The 22,515-nt window shown below is 35.7% G+C and overlaps 2 protein-coding genes across 6 annotated transcripts in view; both read right to left on the reverse strand.

The window, feature by feature from the left end:
* The window catches only part of BDP1 (B double prime 1, subunit of RNA polymerase III transcription initiation factor IIIB), an 85,835-nt gene extending 63,882 nt beyond the window's left edge, over positions 1–21,953 (reverse strand). For 4 of the 5 annotated variants that reach the window (XM_057741498.1, XM_057741516.1, XM_057741489.1 and 1 more), the window contains exons 1-9: positions 21,522–21,953; positions 18,998–19,274; positions 17,297–17,406; positions 14,923–14,982; positions 13,314–13,442; positions 12,026–12,159; positions 10,965–11,059; positions 2,893–2,947; positions 64–207 (exon numbers count right to left, since the gene is read on the reverse strand). In XM_057741498.1, coding sequence (XP_057597481.1) covers positions 64–207; positions 2,893–2,947; positions 10,965–11,059; positions 12,026–12,159; positions 13,314–13,442; positions 14,923–14,982; positions 17,297–17,406; positions 18,998–19,274; positions 21,522–21,733 — 1,216 coding nt within the window. In that variant the 5' untranslated portion in view covers positions 21,734–21,953. The remainder of the gene's footprint in view (positions 1–63; positions 208–2,892; positions 2,948–10,964; positions 11,060–12,025; positions 12,160–13,313; positions 13,443–14,922; positions 14,983–17,296; positions 17,407–18,997; positions 19,275–21,521) is intronic. The other variant, XM_057741506.1, reaches the window with a different exon arrangement.
* On the reverse strand, positions 16,010–17,399 carry LOC130856718 (translationally-controlled tumor protein-like). Its single transcript, XM_057741539.1, has 2 exons — positions 17,297–17,399; positions 16,010–16,738 (listed from the first exon to the last, which is right to left on the reverse strand). The coding sequence occupies exon 2, from the start codon at positions 16,626–16,628 to the stop codon at positions 16,212–16,214; it is 417 nt and encodes a 138-aa protein (XP_057597522.1). The 5' UTR covers positions 16,629–16,738; positions 17,297–17,399; the 3' UTR covers positions 16,010–16,211.
* Positions 21,954–22,515: the final 562 nt, after the last annotated feature.

Below are 22,515 nucleotides of genomic sequence, written 5' to 3' on the forward strand. Positions count from 1 at the left end.
AGAGACAATACTGCAAATCTATTATTATTAAGTAAAATAACACACTTTCTTTTAAATAAATACCTTTTACATTTTTCCGTGATTTAGAGGACTTCTTCTCCTTTAAACTCTGATTTTTAACAGGTTTTTGTTTTCTTTTCTCTTCTTCAGCAAGAACTTTCTGAAGCAAATGAGCAAAAAAATCGAAGTCAAAAGGGCGCTTTTCCTCTGTTTAAAAAAAAAAAGAAACTTCAAGTTTTTATTTTAAAAAAAGGAAAAGAAATTTCAAGTTTTAATTTTTCTAAAGCATCATAACATCAAAAGTAAATGGGCCTATCGTCAAGAGAACGGACAAACAACTCTAATCACTATAGTACAGTCATGTAACAGAACACCACTGAGCAATAAAAAGGAACAAACTGCATTAGTTTAAAAAAAAAAAAAAGGAACTACTGATACAGCAGTAATATCGGAGAATCTCAAAAACATGCTAAGTGAAAGAAGCCAAACACAAAAGAGTACATACTGTCTGAATCAATGAATAAGATGTTTCAGAACAAGATAAACTAACCTATGATGATTCAAATGAAAATAGTGGTTGCCTGGGTCTGGATTAGCAGTGGAGATTGACTAGAAAGGGAAACAAGTAGCCTTTCTGGAGTGATGAAAATGTGCCATGGCTTGTTTTGCGTGGTGGTTACACAGATGTATTCTTCGTCAAAACTCAAACTACAAATTGCACTGTGCACAATTACAAATATACGTTTTTAAAAGGCTAGGACTGACTACTAAGAAGTCCTCAAAAGCCTATCCACCACTTTACATCCTCATTTTATTACAACCCTTTCACTATTAACTCTACTCTTCCAAATATCAGCAAAGAGGGAAGAAAATGAATATTGATCAGGATCACTCTCACTAAATACCCATTAACAGTATTATATCAGAAAGAGTAATCTATGAACAAACCAGAATGAATCCACTCCAGGAGTCAAATCCTTGCCTCAGCTCTATGTCTACAAATACAGTGAATGTAGAGAAAATGGTGCTCTATATATATAAGCTCCAAGACTGTTTTGATTACAAGATGACTACAAGATGGCCTCAGAAAAAGAGGTATATACCAAAACAAAAATAAATTAGCCTCAGGAAACTAAGCCCAAACCTGAGAGTCTTGAAAGCCCTGTTTTATTGTGGATCCAGCTTTTACCTGTTCTGACCTCCCACAAGAATGATTCTGAAAAACACAGCACTAAAATAATCCAAAAAGGTTCTCAGAGGAATTCAAAACATGAGTTCTAAAAAACACCATATGGGGGACATCCCTGGAGATCCAGTGGTTAAGACTCCACACTCCCACTGCAGGGGGTGCGGGTTCGATCCCTGGTTGCGGAATTAAGATCCCTCATGGCATGTGGTGTGGCCAAAAAATAATAATAATAATTAAATAAAAATAAAAAACATCATATGGGTTTTAGTTTTTGGTTGTTGTTTTTTTAAACAATTTCCACTATAAAGCACCAAACAGTGAATTTTAAAGGTTCTATTATAATGGTCTTAACAATGGCTCCACACCCCATAAAGACTGTTTACAGATTTATAGATTCTTTTCTGATTATTATGAATTAAATGTAATGAAAAGTTTCAAGACCATTTCTCTAAAATGGAGAGGATTGAGGACTACAATATTCCAGATCTTCCAGGAGCCATTCCTGGAAGTGGTTTTCCTGAGGACTCAATACCACATTGCTAAGGTATAGGGTTCACTCATCTACCTTTGTGTCTACTCCTAAGATAAATGTACGTGCTACACAATCTAAGTACCTTTCTTTATAATTTTTTTCTAATATTAGTACTACAACAAATGAACATTGAATACATTTATTAATCATGAAATGTTGGTAATTATATTCCAAACGAAGATTACAGGAACGACTTTAAACACTACATTTAACTGTTTTTCTTTACAGATCCCTGGATGTAGTTCTTCTGGACTCAAAAAGAAACAGTGTTCATTTTAATGAGGCTATTAGTTAAAAGCTGAAAGATATACATCATTTCTCTTTTTTAAGTGCATTTTTAAAATTTTATTAGTATTTTTAAATATTTATTTATTTATCTTCATCGCCGCGTGCGGGATCTTCGTTGCAGCACGTGGGATCTTTAGTTGTGGCACGTAGGATCTAGCTCCCTGACCAGGGATCAAATCCAGGCCCCCTACATTGGGAGCTCAGAGTCTTAGCCACTGGACCACCACGGAAGTCCCCATCATTACTTCAAATGAGGTCTAAATTCAAACGTCACCTCTTCAGATAGAACTTCCCTGAATACCCAATCTAAACACTCACCCTCTAACTCCCTCTTTCTTCTTTTTTTCTTCTTAGAAATTAATCACTATCTGAAATTATCCTGCTTACCAACTATATTCCGCACCCACCCAATTAGACTTAAGGCTCTAAAAGCAGAATTCTCATCTGCCCTATTCACCATGATATCCTCCACACCTACAACAGTGACTAGCACACAGCAAGTGGTCCATGTTACTGACTGAATGACAGACTTACCACGGTAAGGAATCATCTATAGCGTAACATCTTCCAGAAACAATTAACGTTTTCTTCAATACAATTCCCCCAGAATAAAAAGCACTTAGAAATAGTATCTTCAGTCCCTCTTAATTTCTTAAACTCAGAACTCTGCTTACTTGCTTCTTGAAGTTTTAGCTATTCCCTTGCCTATATATCTGTATCAACTGCCAGATCTGAATACTAAAGAGAAAACTTTCCAGTCCTACTCTTCCTAAGACAACACAGGGATAAAACAAATCTAAAACATACTGGAACCAAAGACAAAATATTGGCCATTTTGGGGGATCTCCAAATGACTCATTGTGAAAGAGGTCTTAATACTTACGGAATGCTTTGTCTATTCTCCATCCATTTGTTTTCTCTTCACGTTTAAATTTATTCTGTTAACAAAACAAAACAAAAAATCCTATGGTAATTTTCTCCCATTAAACAAAGTGAAGGTTATGTTTTAAAAAAAAATCAAAATAAAATTCTTGTCATAACATATGATTCTCTAATAATGTCTTTGCTAACAGGCAAGTTACTTAAACCCTTAGCTTTTAAAAAATTGAGAAGAAAGATTTATACTGAGCTCCATGATTCTCCTTATGATCAATACCATGAATTAACAATGGAAGCTGGATTTACAGTGGATAGGAAAAAAAAAGTCAACTAGCATGGAAACAGATCAAGCTGTAATTAAGCTAACCAGTATTAACTCTTTAAAAACTAGTATACTTATATCAAGTTAAACCTCTTACATTATTATTCTAATATGTTTTTAATGGCATGGAGAGGAGACTGTAAAGAAACAACTAAGCAAAATTTTGAAGCAGGCCAAGTTTATCTTTAGAAACTTCTTCATCTTAAGGAACATTTTCTCATGGTTTTCTGAACCCCATTCCCAATTCTACTCCAGATTACCTCCTTTAAGATGGAGATGGTTAAGGTTTAAGGCTCAGTGCATCCTAAGGTTATCAGAAAGACTGAGGGCATACATATACACATCCTGGGGGAGGGACCGATCAGCCAATCTCTCTCTTCTACAGATCAGTAGCCTAAAAGCTTTTCTTAAAAATACAAAAATCATTTTATTGGGAAAAAAAAGAGAGAGAAAGAGAAATCACACAAAATATAGAAGCTCTGCATGGCCCCCTTCTTCCCTCCAAAAGAAAATACCCATAATTTGACTTTAAAGCAATCATTTTCTTACATTTCCTTACTGTTTATCATCTAACGATACATCCTTAGGCTCTATAGTTTAGCCTTTCCTATTTCTGTAAAACTTCATATAACTAACATCTTTCAATCTACAGATTATTCCTCTTTTCCATTTTTTATTTTTCTTCATAAAACTTATTACCAATATAGAAGCTTTCAAGGAAGATCATCCTTATCCCTTAAAGATCATATTATTCTCTAAACATTTCCTCATTAATTAACAAAAGTCACATAAAAAGTGACATACTACAATCACTAAAGTAAACATCCTGAGAGAAATGCCAACAGGCTTTAGCCATTATTCAACTCTAAAACATTGCTACATCATATTTTACTTAATTAAGAATATAATTCAGAACAATTAAGAATGTTTTTGAAGAGTGTATTGATATTATCTTTTTTTTTTTTTGGCCACACCACTCTGCTTGCAGGATCTTAGTTCCCCAACCAGCAACTGAACCTGAGCCCCAGCAGTAAAAATGCAGAGTCCTAATTACTGGACCACCAGGGAATTCCCTGATATTAGTCACTGAATTCAAAGGCAGGAATCATTGTAGGCCAAATTCCATGGTCATAAAATAAATCCCATAATTTCCACCTCTGGCCCTAACAAAGTAACTGGTTACAGGCTTGTTTCACACATCCAACCCATCATAAATAACTTTAACACTAAACAAAATAAATGCATCAACTATTTTCAAGCACTGAACAATAGGCAGAGCAAGACTACAATCCCACAATCCAGCAGGGAAAGGAAACACAAAAGATGTACCAGAGTTCACCCTGGCTCTCTGCCTGGCCTAAATTTCCTAACCAATGCAAAGAGAGAGAAAGGCCAAACAGAGCACAGAGATCCCACTGAGCTGAGGAAGTAGAGAATCTTTAGGGGCAGGGCTCTACAGAGAAGAGAGCTATTTAAAGAGGAGTCTCACAGCCTGGCAGAAATATCCCATAGGTTGTTGGTCTATATCTGGGTTCCATATGGCCAGAGCACGAGGTCAGTGGAGAACAGCTACTACAGGGATGGGAACAGAAAGAAGATACTAGAAGTCACGTAACATGGTGAAATGACAGGGTTCATCCCACATAAATGGAAAGACTTTGTCAACAGCCAGACATTCATCTCAGACACCAGAACAACCACCACTTAGAAGCAGGGATTACACCATAGAGCAGCCTTTTTCAATTGAGCTTCTAGCATGAGAATTATGTCCTAATGCCCTAAAGGGATTTACTATATGTAATGAATTACCTTCTTTCCTATACACCTAGAATGGTATAATATGACCATCCTAGGAAAAATTAGAAAACAGTAACTTATCTTCTGTAGTTCAGATGAGAAACCTAGAGTAAGGACCAGTCTTAAGAAAGCATAAAACCAAGCCTTGACAAGAAAATAAGGAGAGTTGGCAATATATTAACTGTCTTCTAGAACTAAACACTCTTTAAAGGAAAAAAATATAAAATAAAAACAAACATAATCCAGACACTGTGCAATACATCATCCACAATGTCCAGCATGCAATTAAAAAAAAAAATCCACAAGACATGAGAAAAGATAGGAAAATGTGATGCACAATCAAGGAAATAAAGAGTCAACAGAAACAGATCCCAATATGACCCAGATGCTGAAATTAGCAGACAAGAAAGTTAAAGCACCTGTTATAAATATGTTCAAGGACTTAAAGGAAAATATGGAATGAACAGATACAGAAATCTCAGCAGAGGAACTGAAACTAAGAAAAATAACCAAGCTGAAGTTACAGAAATGTAAAATATAATATCAGAAATGAAACATTCATTGAATGGGCTTAACAGCAGATTGGAGATAGAAGACAGGATCAGTGAACTGGTAAAAATGGTAACAGAAACTAACCAAACTGAAATAAAAAAGACTGGGGAAAAAAGTGGACAGAGCTTTAGTAATCTGTAGTACAATGTCATGCAAGCTAACACATATAAGTGGAGTACCAAAGTAGGGAACAAAGCAGAACAAACACTTTAAAAAAACAACTTCTAGGCAAATCATAAACTGCTGAACACCAAAGTTAAAGAAAAAATCTTGAAAGCAGTCATAGAAAAGCAATTCATACATATGTATAACTGAATCACTTTGCTGTACGGCAGAAATTAATACCACATTGTAAATCAACTATACTTGAATAAAATAAATGTTTAAAAAAAGAAAACCTTAAAAAAAAAAGGAAAAAGAAAAGCAATTCATGAAATGAATGACATTAGTGATGGCTGACTTTTCATCTGAAACACTGAAGACCAGTGGACAATGGAATGACATTTTAAAAGCACTGACAGGAAAAACTATCAAACCAGACTTGTATACCTTGCAAAAATGAGACTAAAACAAGTCTTTCAAAAAAATGAAAGCTGAGGGAATTTTTCAATAGCAGATAGGCTATTCAGAACTATAAGAAGGAGTGAAAAACATCAGAAATGGTAAGCATATAGCTAAATATTAAAGACTACAGTTGACTCTTGAACAACCTGACTTTGAACTATGTGTGGGTCAACTTAAATATGTAAATTTTTTTCAATAGTAAATACTACAGTACTACACAATCTGAGTTTTGTTGAATCCATCAATACAGAACTGCAGATACAGAGGAACCACAGATATGAAAGGCCAACGATAAGTTATACTCAGATTTTTGACTGCAGGGTGGATTGGCACTATTCAAGGGTTAACTGTAGTTTATTTTATCTACTCAATTTCCTTTAAAAACAAAAGACTCTTTAAGCTAAAGTAAGTTCACATGCAGTGGGGTATATAAGAAGTCAAACATGTAATAGAATGAAGGATGGAAGGTAAACAATTATTCTTCTAAGATAATATTATGTAAAGAGTAAAAAGGTACAACAGAAATAAAATATAATACTAAAAAAATGTGATTAACCCAAAAAAGGCAAGAAAAGAATAAAAAACAGATGGAATAAATGGGAAATAGTGACATGGTAGACTTAAATCCAGCCGTATCAATTATCACACTAAACATAAAATGAACTAAGTTATTAATAGAAATGTAAAAGACATTTTGTTTTATTTTTATCAGGGCCAACCTAAGAATACAATGAACATTTCCTCATTTCTTGGAGGAGTGCAATATACAATAAAAAGTGAATTAAAAGACAGTGTGTCAGAGTGGATTAAAAAGCACAACCCAAATGCAAATCAAAACTACAATTTGATATCACCTCACACCACTAAGAATAGCTGTTATCAAAAAGGTAAGAAATAACGTGTTGACAAGGATGTGGAGAAAAGGGAACCCTCCTACACTGTTCGTAGGAATGTAAATTGGCACAGCCACTATGGAAAACAGTACAGAGATTCCTCAGAAAGTTAAAAACTGAATTATCATATGATCCAGCAATTCCACTTCTGGGTATTTACCCAAAGAAGATGAAATTACTATCTCGAAAAGATATCTGCATTCCCATGGTTGCTGCAGCATTGTTCACAACAGCCAAGACATAGAAACAACCTAAGTGCCCACAGATGGAAAAAACAGGTAAAGAAAATGGAATGTTACTTATCCATAAAGAAGGGAATCCTGCCATTTGCAACAACACAGATAGACCTTAAGGCCACTATGCTGAGATAAATAACAGAGAAAGACAGATACCATATGATCTCACTTATATGTGGAATCTAAAAATAAACCAAATTCACAGATACAGAGAACAGACTGGTGGTTGCCAGAGCTGGGAGCTGGGAGAAATAGGTGAAGGTGGTCAAAAGGTACAAAATTCTAGTTACGGACTTCCCTGGTGGCACAGTGGTTAAGAATCTGCCTGCCAATGCAAGGAACACCGGTTCGATCCCTGGTCAGAAAAGATCCCACATGCCATGGAGCAACTAAGCCCATGCGCCACAACTACTAAGCCTGCGCTCTAGAGCCTGCGAGCCACAACTACTGAGCCCACATGCCACAACTACTGAAGCCCGAGTGCCTAGAGCCCATGTTTCACAAAAAGACAAGCCACAGCAATGAGAAGCCCACGCACTGCAATGAAGTGTAGCCCCTAGTCGCTGCAACTAGAGAAAGCCCCTGTGCAGCAACAAAGACCCAACACAGCCAATAAATAAACAAACAAATAAATAAATAAATAATTCCAGCTATAAGATAAGTCCTGGGGATGTTAACATATAGCATGATGACTGTAGTTAACAATACCTAACTGTATGTTTAAAGTTGCTAAAAGATTAAATCTTAAAAGTTCGTATTACAAGAAAAAAACACTTTATGCATGTTCATAGACATTAACCAAACTTACGGCAGTAATCACTTTCTAACATACACATATGTTGAATCATTATGTTGTACATCTAAAACTAATACATTGTTATATGTCAATTATAGCTCAATTAAAAAAAAAATTTTTTTAAGTAGCATAACCCAACTACATGTAGACTATAAAAGACATACTTAAATATAAAGACACAGACAGGTTAAAGGACAGAAAAAGAAAAAAAAAAATCATGCAAACATTAAGTAGGGTAAAGCTGGTGTTGATATCAACATCTTAAAAAAAGGCTTCAGGACAAGCTCTAATAGCAGAGATAAATAAGGACATTTCCTACTAATAAAGGAATCAATTCAACAACAAGTTAAAATGTGAATGCACCCAATAAAAGAACTTCAATACACATGAAGTTCAAAGCACATCAAAAATTGATCACTCTAAACTATAATTGTGGTTAGATGCATCAACTCTTCTCTCAGTAACTGATAGAACTAAACATCACACTCAACAGCTGCAGAATACACATTCATTCAAGTCCACACTGACTGAGATGAGAGTATGACAGGCTTTAACATAAATCTCAACAAATTTCAAAAAGATTAAAATCTTATAGATTACGTCCTTTGACATTCACAATGTCAAAGAAAACAATAAGAGTAAGATATTTAGAAATGTCCCAATGTTGGAAATTAAACACACTTCTAAACAATTGACATGTCAAGGAAGAAATCACAAGGGAAACTAGAAAATATTTTTAACTGAATAATAATGAAAACAGCACACCAATATTATGGGATACACCTACAACTTAGATAAAAATGTATAGCTTTAAATGTCTACATTAAAAAAGAAGAGTTTAAAATCCATGTTCTAAGTTTTCATCTAAGTAAGCTAGAAAAAAATAGAGAAAATTAAACCCAAAGTAAGTACAGGCATACTTTGAAGATATTGTAGGTTCCGTTACAGACCACCACAATAAAGCAAGTATCACAATAAAGCAAGTAACAGATTTTTTTTTTTTTTTTTTGGTTTCCCAGTGCACAAAAGGGTTGTTTACATTACACTGAGGTAGTCTATTAGGTGTGCAATAGCATTATGTCTTAAAAAAAACAACTTACATAGTTAATTAAAAAATACTTTATTGTTAAAAAATGCTAACCATCATCTGACAATACAGAGTTGCCACAAAACTTCACTTTGTAAAAAAAAAAAACAAAACAAAAAACGCAGTATCTGTGAAGTGCAATAAAATAAGGTATGCCTGAAGAAGGAAGGAAAGGCTAAAGAGTTTTTAAAAAACTAATGAAAACACACAAACAATTGAAAACTTAACATAGCTAAAAGCTGGTTCATTAAAGACTTTTGGAAGTCGAAAACCTTTAGCAAGACAAGAAAAAAAAAAAGAAAAATCATCAATCAATGAGATAGATCACTATAAATCCTACAAACATTAAAATGGTAAGTGAATAGTATGAAATTTTTATCCCTAAAATCGACAATTTAGCATCTAAACCAACACAAGAAACTAAAAATATAAATACCCTTATATGTATTCAAGAAATTGAATTTATAATCAAAACCCTTTCTCCAAAGAAAACTATAGGCCCAGATGGTTTCACTGATAAATTTTATCAAACATTAAAAGGAGAAATAATACTAATCTTAAACAAATTTTCTCAGATAACAGAAGAGGGAACACTTTCCAACTCATTTTCTATGACCAGCATAACCCTGGTACCAAAAACACAAAGACACTAAAAGAAAATTACAAACCAATACTCTCATGGACAAAGAGGTAAAAAATCATCAAGAAAATATAATAAAAATCAGCAACATACAAAAAGAAGAATACAGTATGACTAACTGGGAATTATAACAGGAATACAAGGTTGGTTCAAAATTTGAAAATCAATGTAATTCACTAGCCCATTTTCACTTTTCTGTACTTTGCCCAAAGACCTGCTGGGACCACACTAAACTTTTAAGTCTAAGCCACTCCTAAGAGAAATAGTCCAGTGACAAATTCATCATTAATTACTCAGAACTCAGAGCTCCCCTAGACAATAAACTTTTAGCCTTCACAGAACTTTAACGTTCTGTTTTCCACACATCAAAGACCAACATTAGAAAAGGGACATAGAGAATATAAAAAGTTCCTCAACTTTTTGCAGAAATAGAACGACCATTACGCTGTACCATGGTTCCCAGCAAATCAGTCCATGCCTAGTCTAGTTCAAGAAAAAAAAAATTCTATCTTTCTTAATGGTCCCTTTAACTAATGAAAAAAAAAAGCTCATGGTTGGATAAAAATCTCACTATGAATTAGAAAGGCATTACAGCAACACCGTGTGCACTCAAATGCACTCCAACCCAGGAAGTTTCTCAGCAAAAGGACTATATGACAGAGAAAGATCATTCTTTTAGGTATATCAAAGCACTAATTGATTGATATCATTGCTGTTCATAGTATCGCTGAAAAAAAATAGTATCACTGGTTGCCCCAAAGTTAAGGTGGCCTAGGAAAGCAACGGTTAGACCAGATAATGAGAACGATATAACTCAGCATGTTCTCTCCCTAGGAAATTCAGAGATATATTTTATGTTCAAAATCTACCCTTAACCCAAACGTTCTGGTACATTTATCTCCCCTTTTCATTATCTAACTCTTCTCTTATTTTAGTTTCACTGGCTTCATTGGTACTCCCTCAAATCCATTTTAGAAGTGGGAACATATAAATAAGAAAATATAATACTGAGATTATAGAGATTGTACTCATTTTAGAACCGAAAAATATTACATTACTTTTTGAGCTATAAAGATGTACCAAAAACATAGTACTGAGAAAGGATGAATGAGATTTCAACCAAAGGTTAAAAAAAAACAGTAATTTTTAGTCTCTTTTCGATCAACAAATGTAATGGGGTTTACTTTACCTTAATTTCTATCCTTGCTCTGTGAGGAAAAAGCTGTCCAATCATAGAAAAGTCTGTTCCTACCATGCTGATGGCTAAAAAAAACATATCTGTTTCTGTAAAAATAAAAGATTTAGAAAGACTGAGAATTAATCTTCTAAATATTTCAGAGGAAAAAAATCTTACCTAAATATATATTTTGAGTTAAAAATAAATTTGACAGTACTTAAGTTTTTTTAATAAAGTCCATTAAATCTTTAACCATAGAAATATATCTATGTACACATACATAGACATATTTCAGTTTTACTGCAGGGAAACTCATGGATCTAAAAACATCTTCTTTAAACTTTTATATAGAAACACGGTTTAAAAAATTTGCATGTTCATATCAAAGTAGCTGGAATTTTTTAAAAGACATTCTGCTTATCTGGTCTCAAGTGCCTTGAAGTCATAACCAGTATAATATTGCTGCCACGTAAGCAACTAAGATGTGCTAAGAGTATGTGAAAGAAAGTAGCTAGAAAAATATACAAGAAACTGTTAATAGAAGTAATCTCAAGAGAACAGGATTGGGAAAGTCAGAGAAGGGAACTTTCTTTTCATTCTGTATTATTCTGTTGTGTCTGAATTTTTTCCCAAAACAAACTGTATTATTTTTATGATAGAAAGTAATAAGCAACACTATTCAATAGGAAATATATAGTTTTTCAACTGTGTACTTTTTATCATTAAAGACTGTATTATATAACAGTGAGGTAGAATATTATTATGAGCATTTAAAATATTGATAATTTTTCATTAAAATGGCATTTGTTGTACAGGGATTTGACAAAGAAGAGTATTCCAGCCAAAATGACCATAATGCTAACTCCTAAAAAGATTTCTAAGATAAAGGTAGAAATACAGTTCCAGAGTGGGAGGCAGGGGAAAAGTGCCAATAAAATCAGCTAGAGAGAAAAATTACCTAGTTTGCCTTTTTTTTTTACTTAGGGGAGACCTAGTTTAACTCAGAAACTGAGACAATAATTCACTTCATTTATAATAAATAATCTACACAATTTAAAATAAAAATCAGTTACCTTTATTTGACCATGGTTTAGAGTAATAGTTTTTCCTAAAGCTGGAATACGTAGTTGTAGAACCACGCTCAAATATGGGGTCATTTTCCTCAACAACACAGGGACCTTTTGTTCTTAAAACTTCTACAGTTAAACTGAAAGAAAAATATTTTTAAATAGATCCACACTGAAAACAAGTAAGGAAACAAACAGTAAATGAGATTTTAATAGTTATATTTTGAAATTTATCATGGTAATATCATATCAAAAGTATAATATACATTTGAAGTATGCATATTTTCCAAGAATCTGCTAATTTTCACTTAAAATGTGATTGCTAGGGAGCAAAAAAATGCCAACTTTTTTTTCAAAATCCTTAACAGCAATATAAAGTTTACAAAATATCTTTGGGCCACCTAAATAATTATTTGTTTTTTACTGACTTCTGCATGTCTCATATATGTAATATATACTATCTTGTCATGCAATACCCAACAGGGGATACTGAGAAACATAAGCATTTTATATTTACATTTTATATTCCTGCACACAAAGCAGCTGCATGTGCTTTTAACAGTTTAATGACGAATAAAATCATTATTACAAAAGAGTGGGAAACAACACGCAAGTACAAGCATGATTAGCACTATTACATTGACATTTATCGTAGAATTTACATCCTATTAAACAATTTATTACTAATTAAATTGTCAGAAGACTTTCCATCCCTCTTTTTTATTTCGTTACTAACTTATCTTCTTTTTTAAAAACATACATTGGAAAGACAACTAAATTCCACAAAGACAAATTTGAGAAATGTAATGTTATCACTAAGAAATTAACCCAGAAGGTCAATTAAAAAGCCTAAAATATGTTAAACCAATGTTTCATTGTATTTTCAATAGTTAACACCACACACCAGAATATGGTATTAGTTAATAACACAGAGCTTGAATACTGACATCAAGGTTGAGTCAGTCTTTGAAATCTATTCTCAGCGGAGGACAGCATGAGATTAGTTCAATAGCTCATCTCGATTACCAGTAAAATTAGTAAAACAATGGTAGTAGGTTAGTGGATGGCAGGTCAGCAGTACCATCCTCTCATATAAAGGATAGCATTATAAAAATTGCTAAAAAGTATAAATGAGTCTAACCCAACTTTCTATTTATAATACCCTTAGGCGGATATAAACATCAGAGTCTAAGTGACAGTGCCAAATACAGAAACTTACTCTCTCTCATTAGACAAGCTTGTTTATTCTCATAAAACTACAATCTCTCTCTCGCTCTCTCTTTTTTTAATTTACCTTTCTTCATCCAAAATAATAGAACCATCTTCTGCCACTTTTACTCGAGGAACCAGCAACGGCCCATCATCCACCTCTTCTTCTATTTCCTCATCATCTTCACCATCAGGAGCACCCTTGCCTTCTTGCCTACCAAATGTAAAGGTAAGTTAATTCATACAGCCATGAGAAATATTCCCTGAATATCATGAACTTCTAAAACAAATTACTGCACACTCAACCTTCTAGCTATTTCCCACTTTCCCTATAACCTAACTGAAAATACTATGTGTTGTTAAGCCCATGGTTATAAGATTTTCTCAAATTTTATCCAGTAGCATTTAACAGGAGTCTTTACTCTCTTTCAAAACAGAAATAAATGCTCATCTTTTCTATCTCAATAGAGTATCAGAGTAAACCAACCAGATATTATGGAATTAACAAAAATAATCCTATGGCATTAGTTTCCAGATCATTTTATTACCTCTTCAGAACAACCCTTGGGGGGTAGTTTTTCATGCCCATTGGAAATGTGAAGAAGATAAATTACTTTTGCTCTAGATTACACAACAGTAAGAGTAGACCAAATGACCCCAAATTCCATATACTTTCCATTCAATTACATCATCCCCTTAAGGTCTTACTGAAAGAAACATAACCTATAAATCTGTAAAAACATAACCTATTTCTAAAGCTTGTGAATTCTGCTTTAAAACAATGTGGATTCTAAGAAAAAGAGTAATCATTACAGGGAATTCCCTGGGGATCCAGTGGTTGGGACTTGGCACTTTCACTGCCGTAGCCCAGGTTCAATCCCTGATCAGAGAATTAAGATCCCGCAAGCCGAGTGGCATGGGCCCCGCCGCCCCGCAACCCACCCTGCCCCTCTGCCCCCAGCAAAAAAGTAAAAAAAAAAAAAAAAGAGTAATCATTATTTAATGATTGTTACTTGAATTAACAACCAGAAAATCCCAATGTTTCTGCTAATTTTCCACAATTCCCTACCTTGAATTACAAGCCTACAGTAACTTCCTAGGAGGTCTCTTGGAGGGATTTCTTAGGGAAAAACTAATATATATGACAGCAAAGGCTTGTACACAAAAACAGACTCTAGTGACATCAAAACTAAACCTATTGAAGGACAGTGTATACAGAATGCTAAAAAAGAAAAGAAAAGAAAAAGATGGGGAAAGGAAAGAAAAGGAAATAGAAAAAAATACATAGTTGCTTGGATAGACATACACTAGAACTATAAAGATACATTAAAGACATGGTAACATTTGTTGCCTCCAGGAAGAGGGATTAGATGGCAAGAAAAACAAAGTTGAAAACTTCTTTCAGTACACTTTTGTTCCTTTTGAATTTTGTACCATAAGAATATTATTATTCGAAAACAAAATCATTTTTAATTCTAAAAGCTTTAATTTAAGGTCATAACGTATATGTAACACGCAAATGGTGTGAGGCTTTCATATTGACTTAAATCAAACAGGAACTTTTTATTCCTGTTGTGGTTCTATTTAAAAATTCCTATCATGTTATTTAACTAAAACAGGAAGCATCATTTGATTTCATTTTTTTTTTTAATGAACCCATAACAGAATATATTCAAAACAGATGAGATGCTTACTCTCTTGTCTGGACTGGTGTTGATGATTTTTCAGTTTTCTTTTCTTGTTCCAGTGAAGAACTATTAAACACAGGTAAAAACATACCTTTTAATAAATAATTTACATTTTGTCAATTCTATCTGAGGCAAGAAGCAAGTAATTTTTTATACATTTCTTTTTAAAATTTTTTTAATATTTTTATTTTATTTTATTTTCATTTATTTTTGGCTGCGTTGGGTCTTCGTTGCTGCATGCGGGCTTTCTCTAGTTGTGGCAAGTGAGGGCTACTCTCTGTTGCAGTGCTCAGGCTTCTCATTGCTGTGGCTTCTCTTGCTGCAGAGCATGGGCTCTAGCAGCATGGGCTTCAGTAGTTGCAGCACGTGGGCTCGGTAGTTGCGGCACACAGACTTAGTTGTTCCAAGGCATGTGGGATCTTCCTGGACCAGGGATTGAACCCATGTTCCCTGCATTCGCATGCAGGTTCTTAACCACTGCACCACCAAGGAAGTCCCACAAATAATTTTAACTTGAAATTTTTTTTATGATATACCATAACACTACCGTTAATGACAGTGTGGTCCAACACCCAATTTTTCAGCCACAAACTTCTGTCATCAATATAAATAATTTGTCAGGCCATAAGTAGGGAACACTCTTCTAATTCTTCAGTGAAGGCATGAAGCAACCTAGGTGGTTTGTTTCCAACTCCTAGATGTCAAACAACTCAAAACCTAGGTTTCTGGCCCTTCCCTCAAGCTAGGCCAAAGACCTGTTGAACCTGAAAAAGGCTACACTGAAAATACACCACTACTCCTACACTGACCTGCTATACCATCAACAACACAACAATTAGGAAATTTATGAAAAACTCTCTGCCTCCACAGGCTAACTTTGATTAAAGAAGCTTTGTTCTTGGAGGATTTGTTAATAAAATGCCACTATATTTAATTAGGAGGTAGGGTATAAAAATTAGATGACTCCTTTAGGTCACATTATAGTATACAAGAATTAAAAATAGCAATCTTGACTAGAGAAAAGTTGTTCAGTTGGTTTAACTACAATTTGGTAATATAACAAAGGAAATTTATTTATTTATTTTTTTGAGTTTAAATGCATTTTATTTTTAGACAACCTACATGTTTTTCTTTCTCAAAAACAATGCCTCCACTCCAAACAAATCAACGTCAAAATGAAGAGCTCAAGATGACATCAGTCCCATTTGTCTAAGTCCTGGTGTTGTATGGATGAAAAGCAGCAACCAGCCAGTTATGGCGAGCAGGTGATAGATCCAAAGTAACAGCCAAATCTGTTAACGTTTTTCCATTTCTAAATCATCCTTAAAGAAAATCATATGTGGGGTCACATCATCCTCATGGCAGTCCATCAGAGCAACCATGCCATCTGGATTCATGTTTTCACCAATAAAGAACTGATAGTTTTTGAAATTAGCAAGGATGTGCTTGATCTGTTCTGCAGCCCCTGTCATAAAAGGTTTTACTCTTTCTGGTCTCTGTTCTTCAAGTTTCCCTTTGACTGACTTCATGTAATCTTTGATGTACTTCTTGTAGGCTTCCTTTGTGAAACTGGTTTCCTGCAAGTGATGGTCCATGATAATATTGACACCAGTGACTACTGTGCTTTCGGTACCTTCGCCCTCAGGGCCTTCAGCAGAGGCATTTCCACCAATGAGCGAGTCATCAATGTTACCCTCCGTCCTACTGACCATCTTCCCCTCCACCTCCAGACACAGCCCGTCTGTGACCTCCCAGATCTTGTAGATGTCGGAGAATATCTCATCATGGCTGATGAGGTATGGATAGATGATCACGATGGCGCCTGGAGGGAGACGACGGTGGCGCTAGCTTACTAGGAGCCTGGAGCTCAGAGTGAGCATGGTGCAGCCGGAGCGGCGCTCAGGGGGAGGGGGAGCAGGCGAAAAAGCAGGAAATTTACTTTTAATCTCAGAGATAAAGGGCATCACTTACCATCCCAAGAAAACAGTTACTTGAAATAGCACTAATTTTTGTTATAAAATTCTTATTCAAAAGGACATCATATGCACTATAAATTTTGTCAACATGACTTTGGAAAATATGAAACTGTACTCTAAAAGTTCTATTTGGGACTTCCCTGGTGGTCCAGTGGCTAAGACTCCGTGCTCCCAATGCAGGGGGCCCGGGCTCAACCGCTGGTCAAGGAACTAGATCCCACATGCTGCAACTAAAGATCCTGCATGCCACAACTAAAAAAAAAAAAAAAATCCCGCATACCACAACTAAGACCCAGTGCAGGCAAATAAATAAATATTAAACAACAACAACAACAACAAACTAAAAGTGATATGTAAATCACTACATACTCAAAGAAACTAAAATAGAAATAAAGTTTACTTACGTCATTGGATTGTTATTTGGCAGGTAATATATGAAGTCTCTCATAGTCATTTTGGAACGATCTGGTGGCCTCTGACTTTCATTTATAGCACATTTGTTTTTCCATTGCTTCTAGATACACAAACACACAGAGATACACTTTTATTTTATAAACATGGGACTTCCCTTGTGGTCCAGTGGTTAAGAATATGCCTTCCAATGCAGGGGACGCAGGTTCGATCCCTGGTCAGGGAACTAAGATCCCACATGCCACAAGGCAACTAAGCCCAAGCGCCACAACTAGAGAGCCCTCATGCTGCAACTACTGAGCCCATGTGCCCTGGAGTCCACAGGCCACAACTAGAGAGGAGCCCATGTGCCGCAACAAAGATCCCACACGCTGTCACTAAGACCTGGCACAGCCAAAATAAATAAATAAATATTTAAAAAAAAAAATCATGCTTACTGATGCTGACTACAATAGTTTACTAATAATTTATACAGACATAGCTTTTATTTGCCTTGTAGTGCATTGGAATTCTGCATATTTTATAAAATTCTTGAAGCAAATGTTTAACTTTTAATTCCCCAAAATAAATTTAATTACACAGATTCTATAAATCGCAGAACATTTTTAGAGGCTTAGAATCTAGAGGATATGGATTCAAATTTCATACCCTCCACTGATGCTTGACACAAAGCAAATAACCTCTCTGAGCTTATTTCCTCCTGTGTAAATAGTGACAGCCACTTCACACAGTTGAGATATTTAAATAAGATAACAAATACAAAGCACCAATAGGGAATTCCCTGGCAGTCCAGTGGTTAGGACTCCGTGCTTTACGACCAAGGGCTCGGATTCAATCCCTGGTCAGGAAACTAAGATCCTGCAAGCCATGTTGAGCAGCCGAAAGAAAAAGCACCAAGGTAAGTGCCTTCCTCTATAAATTAATAATAAGAGCTGACATTTATTGCGCTCTTACTACTTGCTAGACACTAGTCTAAATGTGTTTTATGTGTATTAACTCAATTAGTCTTTGCAATCCTCCAATGAAATGGATACTATCATCAGCCTATTTTACAAATAAGAAAATAGACATGGAAGATTCATTGAATTGCTCAAAGTCACATAGTTAGTAAGGGATGAATCTAAGATTCAAACCTTAAGCATCAAATTCCAGAGCTTACATGTTTTACTACTGTTATGTTGCCCTTTCAGAAAAACAAATCTTCAAGATTAAAAAGAATGTAGACTCTACTATACGTATACACATGCATTTTCCCCATTTATAAATTTTCCATATTGTCCATTTTGCTCAACTACACTTGTCTTAATTCAATTGACTATAACTCACATCGATTGGACATCCTCATGAAAAATCTCACTGAAGGTTTAGTTTTTAAATACATTTGTACATATATCTGTGTGTGTGCACACACATAAAACATCTATTTGTGGCTTCCACCAAAAATAATGAAAGATACAGATGAATAAAATATAGAAAAACTAATATCATGGAAAAAATAGCTTATTAACTCCATAGTGCTTCTCAACCAATCTGTTAACAAAAGGGGATATTCTTTTAACATAAGGGATGTTACTTGGTTTTGTTTCCCTCATCAAAATCCTACAGATGCTTATTTTTCCTCCAAATGACGCCTGACATAAAAACTGAAATCTAGCAGGCAACAAACACTCAAAGTTCTGATTCTTCTACCATACCTTCTCTTTCCTCAATTCTTCTTTTAACATTTCTCTCAGTTTCCGGGCTTTATATATTCGGTATCTGTCTGAGCATGGCTGTTTCTCTTCTGTTGGACCAGGGTCTGGCTGTGGAGCTTCTTGATTAACTGTAGATAAAGGATGAGGTTCTGAAGGAACACTGACACCAGGTTTATCCAGACTAGAAGTACTTGATACTCGCTTTCTTCTCTGTGAAACAGCAGAGGAAGATTTACTAGATTCTTCAACATCCTTCCCACCATCAGTCTTTTCATCACTGTTGAAATTTAAAAGGAAAAAAAGGTCACCATGGATCTTCTTTTAAATATTCTAGTCTTAAAAACTATTCTGACAAAAATCCAAAAGAGCAGTCTGATTATTAAAAATCAACAACTTGAACAGAGGTTTCCATAAAATTTTTCTTTGGTACATCTTTTTGAAGACTAATGATCCTTTTCAAACTTCAAATCTCTAAGAACATTACAGCACATAATTTTATGCTCATGCTAGGTCCCTCAAAAAAACAAACCATAAAACCCCCTAAATTACAAAACAAAGCTTAATTAGCCTAATTTGAATTACTCAATAACTGAGAGGTTTTTTTCTTTTGATAGCTTAAAAAAATTTTTTTTAATTGAAGCATAGTTGATTTACAATATTATATTAGTTTCTGGTGTACAGCATAGTGATTTAGTATTTTTACAGATTGCACACCATTAAATGAGACTTGTTTTTTAAAATTAAGTTTATAATCCACATTGACACCTCCAAAAGTGATCTAAATTATTGGCATTTTACTTTAATTTTCAACTTGAGATCAGTCAAACCAATCAAAATTTCAAACCTCTAAAATATATGTATTGCAGCATTTGAAGATATTAATTTAGCTACATTAATCAAACCAAATTCTGTTTGAGGCAGAAATCATTTATCTTTTGTCAGGTATAACTCTACTTTTTCACCTATCAAAATAAACTCTTCACTCAAAAAAAGTCCTCAGTCACTTCAAATAACGTATTAGATATGATTCAGATTGGATATAAATATTTCAGGAATGGCCTGAAGGCAAATTAAGACGGAATAATCAATAATTAAAAGCAGTCTACTTTTTTCACGTTATGATTAGTTTTATATAAAAGTGAAAAATGCCTAAGGGTACAGAATAACCTTTCCAAAAAGTATCCAATTTAAATTATCTCAGCCCTTATAATGTGATACATGTGCTAGCTGCATCTCACCCCACCAAGATGAATGCATAAGGACAGAACATACACCCTATGAATTTTTACAATTAGCAAAGACCCACCAAAAAAAAAAAGGAAACACATGATGAAACACAAAGTATATTCCCTAAATGTCAAGTCTAAGAAAGCAATATCCTTGAGCTTAAATGTCTCAAGACTACAGATGAGTAATTTATTAAATTAATAATTATGCATTCATATGTAGTTGACAGGATCTCTGTGAACTTTATTAATTTAACAGTAACTGGTATTTATATTGCCCTGTTAGGAGAAATTCTGAAACAAAGTCATGTAACAAACTTGGAAATTACGAAGCACCACTAAGCTATCAAAATAATACTCCATACCCAGCACCATTTGAGGTCAACAGTAGAAGTCTAGCAAAAAAGAAAGGAATAAAATTGTCATCTTCCTAGCACAGTATAAAAAGAATTTATGCCATCTCATTGTTATTTAATAGGGTTGGTTTTCATTGGTTTCCTCACATTTATAGCATAAAAACAGAGACCATTATTAGCTCAACGTCTTAACTTTAATTACTTTGCTCCATCACTTTTAAACACCTAAAGGTAGGCAACCATTCTGCCATGTCCTGTGCAGGACAGTTTACATCAGTTATCTCTAATCTCCACAAAAACTCTCCGAAGCGAGAGTTATATTATCCCCATTTTGCGAATGGGTAAATTCTGAATGGGCAAAGTTCATAAATTGTTAAATAAGCAGAAGAATCCTGAATCCAAATGTGGTACATGACACATGCTTTTCTGTTCAGAAAACATGGTCACCATAGTTAAAGGGGCAACACCCTCAAATCAAAACAAGTATCCGGACCTCCTTTCCATTGACATAAACCAGCAGAATCAAAGAAACACTGCTCTTCTTTTAAAAATAAATGTTTTCAAGACTTAAAAAAAGAAAGAAAAAACTACTTACCCACTGCAAAGTACTTCAAAAGAAGGAAAACTGCGGTAATATACATGCTCTAATGAATAGTAACCACGTGTGGATTTTCTATTAGACTGTCAGACCTGGATTCCTGCCACCACCACTTAAAGACATGGTCCCCTCCCCGAGAATCTATGCACTGTAACAAAATCCACACTTGCCACACCGTGGTCAGCGGGACCGACTGCAGTCGGCAGTGTGCTCGTCGGCCTCTGCTGTCAGGCTTAGTGAAAGCTAGGGAGCACGACTATGGTAAAGTTTCTCTGCTCAGCTTCCAGATGACTCGCCCGGGAGAGGCGGGGCAGGTGAAAATGCTCCCCTCTGCAAGCACTTACCTGCTCTTGGGAGTCTGTTCTTGGGGCTCCGCTTCCCCAAAACCCACCGGGGGCACATCTGTGGACTCCGCTGGCTTCGGGGCAGAGGTCGCTGCAGGCTCCGGAGGCCTGGGAGCCTCCGGTTCACGCTGGGGATTGGGAGCGGCGGAGCCCCTGGCCCCGGCTCCAGGCCTGACATTCGGCTTCACGCTAAGGCGTGCCCTGCGGAACATGGCGGAGCCAGGGGGCCCGGGGAGGCAGCCCCGCGGCCGCTCTCAGCCCCGAGCCCCGGCCGCTGCCCGGAGACGGCTTTAGGAGCTACGCCTTTCCTACAAAGCCACTAGCCCAGCAAGCAGCTACCGCAGTTTCACACCCCCGCCGCCGCCTCCGATCTCCCGCCGCCGCCTCTTCTTCATGACCCTGCTACACTAATAGCTAGGTTTCCCCCTATGCCTTGCTCCCTCGCTCTCAGAGGGCGCCGGAACTGATTGCGTCATCATCCAGCGCCGCGAAATGACGCACAGCGCCGGGAGCCATGGTAACTGTCAAGCTATGGAGCCTGGGTCACCGCGGAACCAGAAATTGAGACGCAAGCCGGTGTGCTCTTCCCTCTCCAGGGGTCCTTCAGAGTTGTTCAAAAGAGGAGAAAGAGGTAGTCAATCCCTCAGCCCAAACTGTTACAAGAACTATTAAAATTGCTGGCCATGGAACGTCCCTGGCGATCCAGTGATTAAGACTCCACGATTCCACTGCAGGGGACACCGGTTCATCCCTGGTTGGGGAATTAAGATTCCCATGACTCGCAGTGTGGAAAAAAAAAAAAATGCTGATTGTGTTTTTAGAGAGTCCTGTAAAACACTGTCTGTTCATCAGCACATCCCTAAGGCTTAAAAATTCTAAACTGAGTAGAACATGGATTAGAAATTCAAGTGTGAAAAAAGTGATAATAATTAACTCCTAGGAAGGGAACTGGGTTTCTGGGAAACATGCCATGGGAATAACATTCACTGTATAT

The sequence above is a fragment of the Hippopotamus amphibius genome, chromosome 1, assembly GCF_030028045.1.
Source record: "Hippopotamus amphibius kiboko isolate mHipAmp2 chromosome 1, mHipAmp2.hap2, whole genome shotgun sequence".
NCBI lineage: Eukaryota > Metazoa > Chordata > Mammalia > Artiodactyla > Hippopotamidae > Hippopotamus > Hippopotamus amphibius.

What these genes read in the sequence shown, in the direction of transcription:
- LOC130856718 (XM_057741539.1), bottom strand. Translation starts at nt 16,628, where the DNA reads ATGGTCAGTAGGACGGAGGGTAACATTGATGACTCGCTCATTGGTGGA.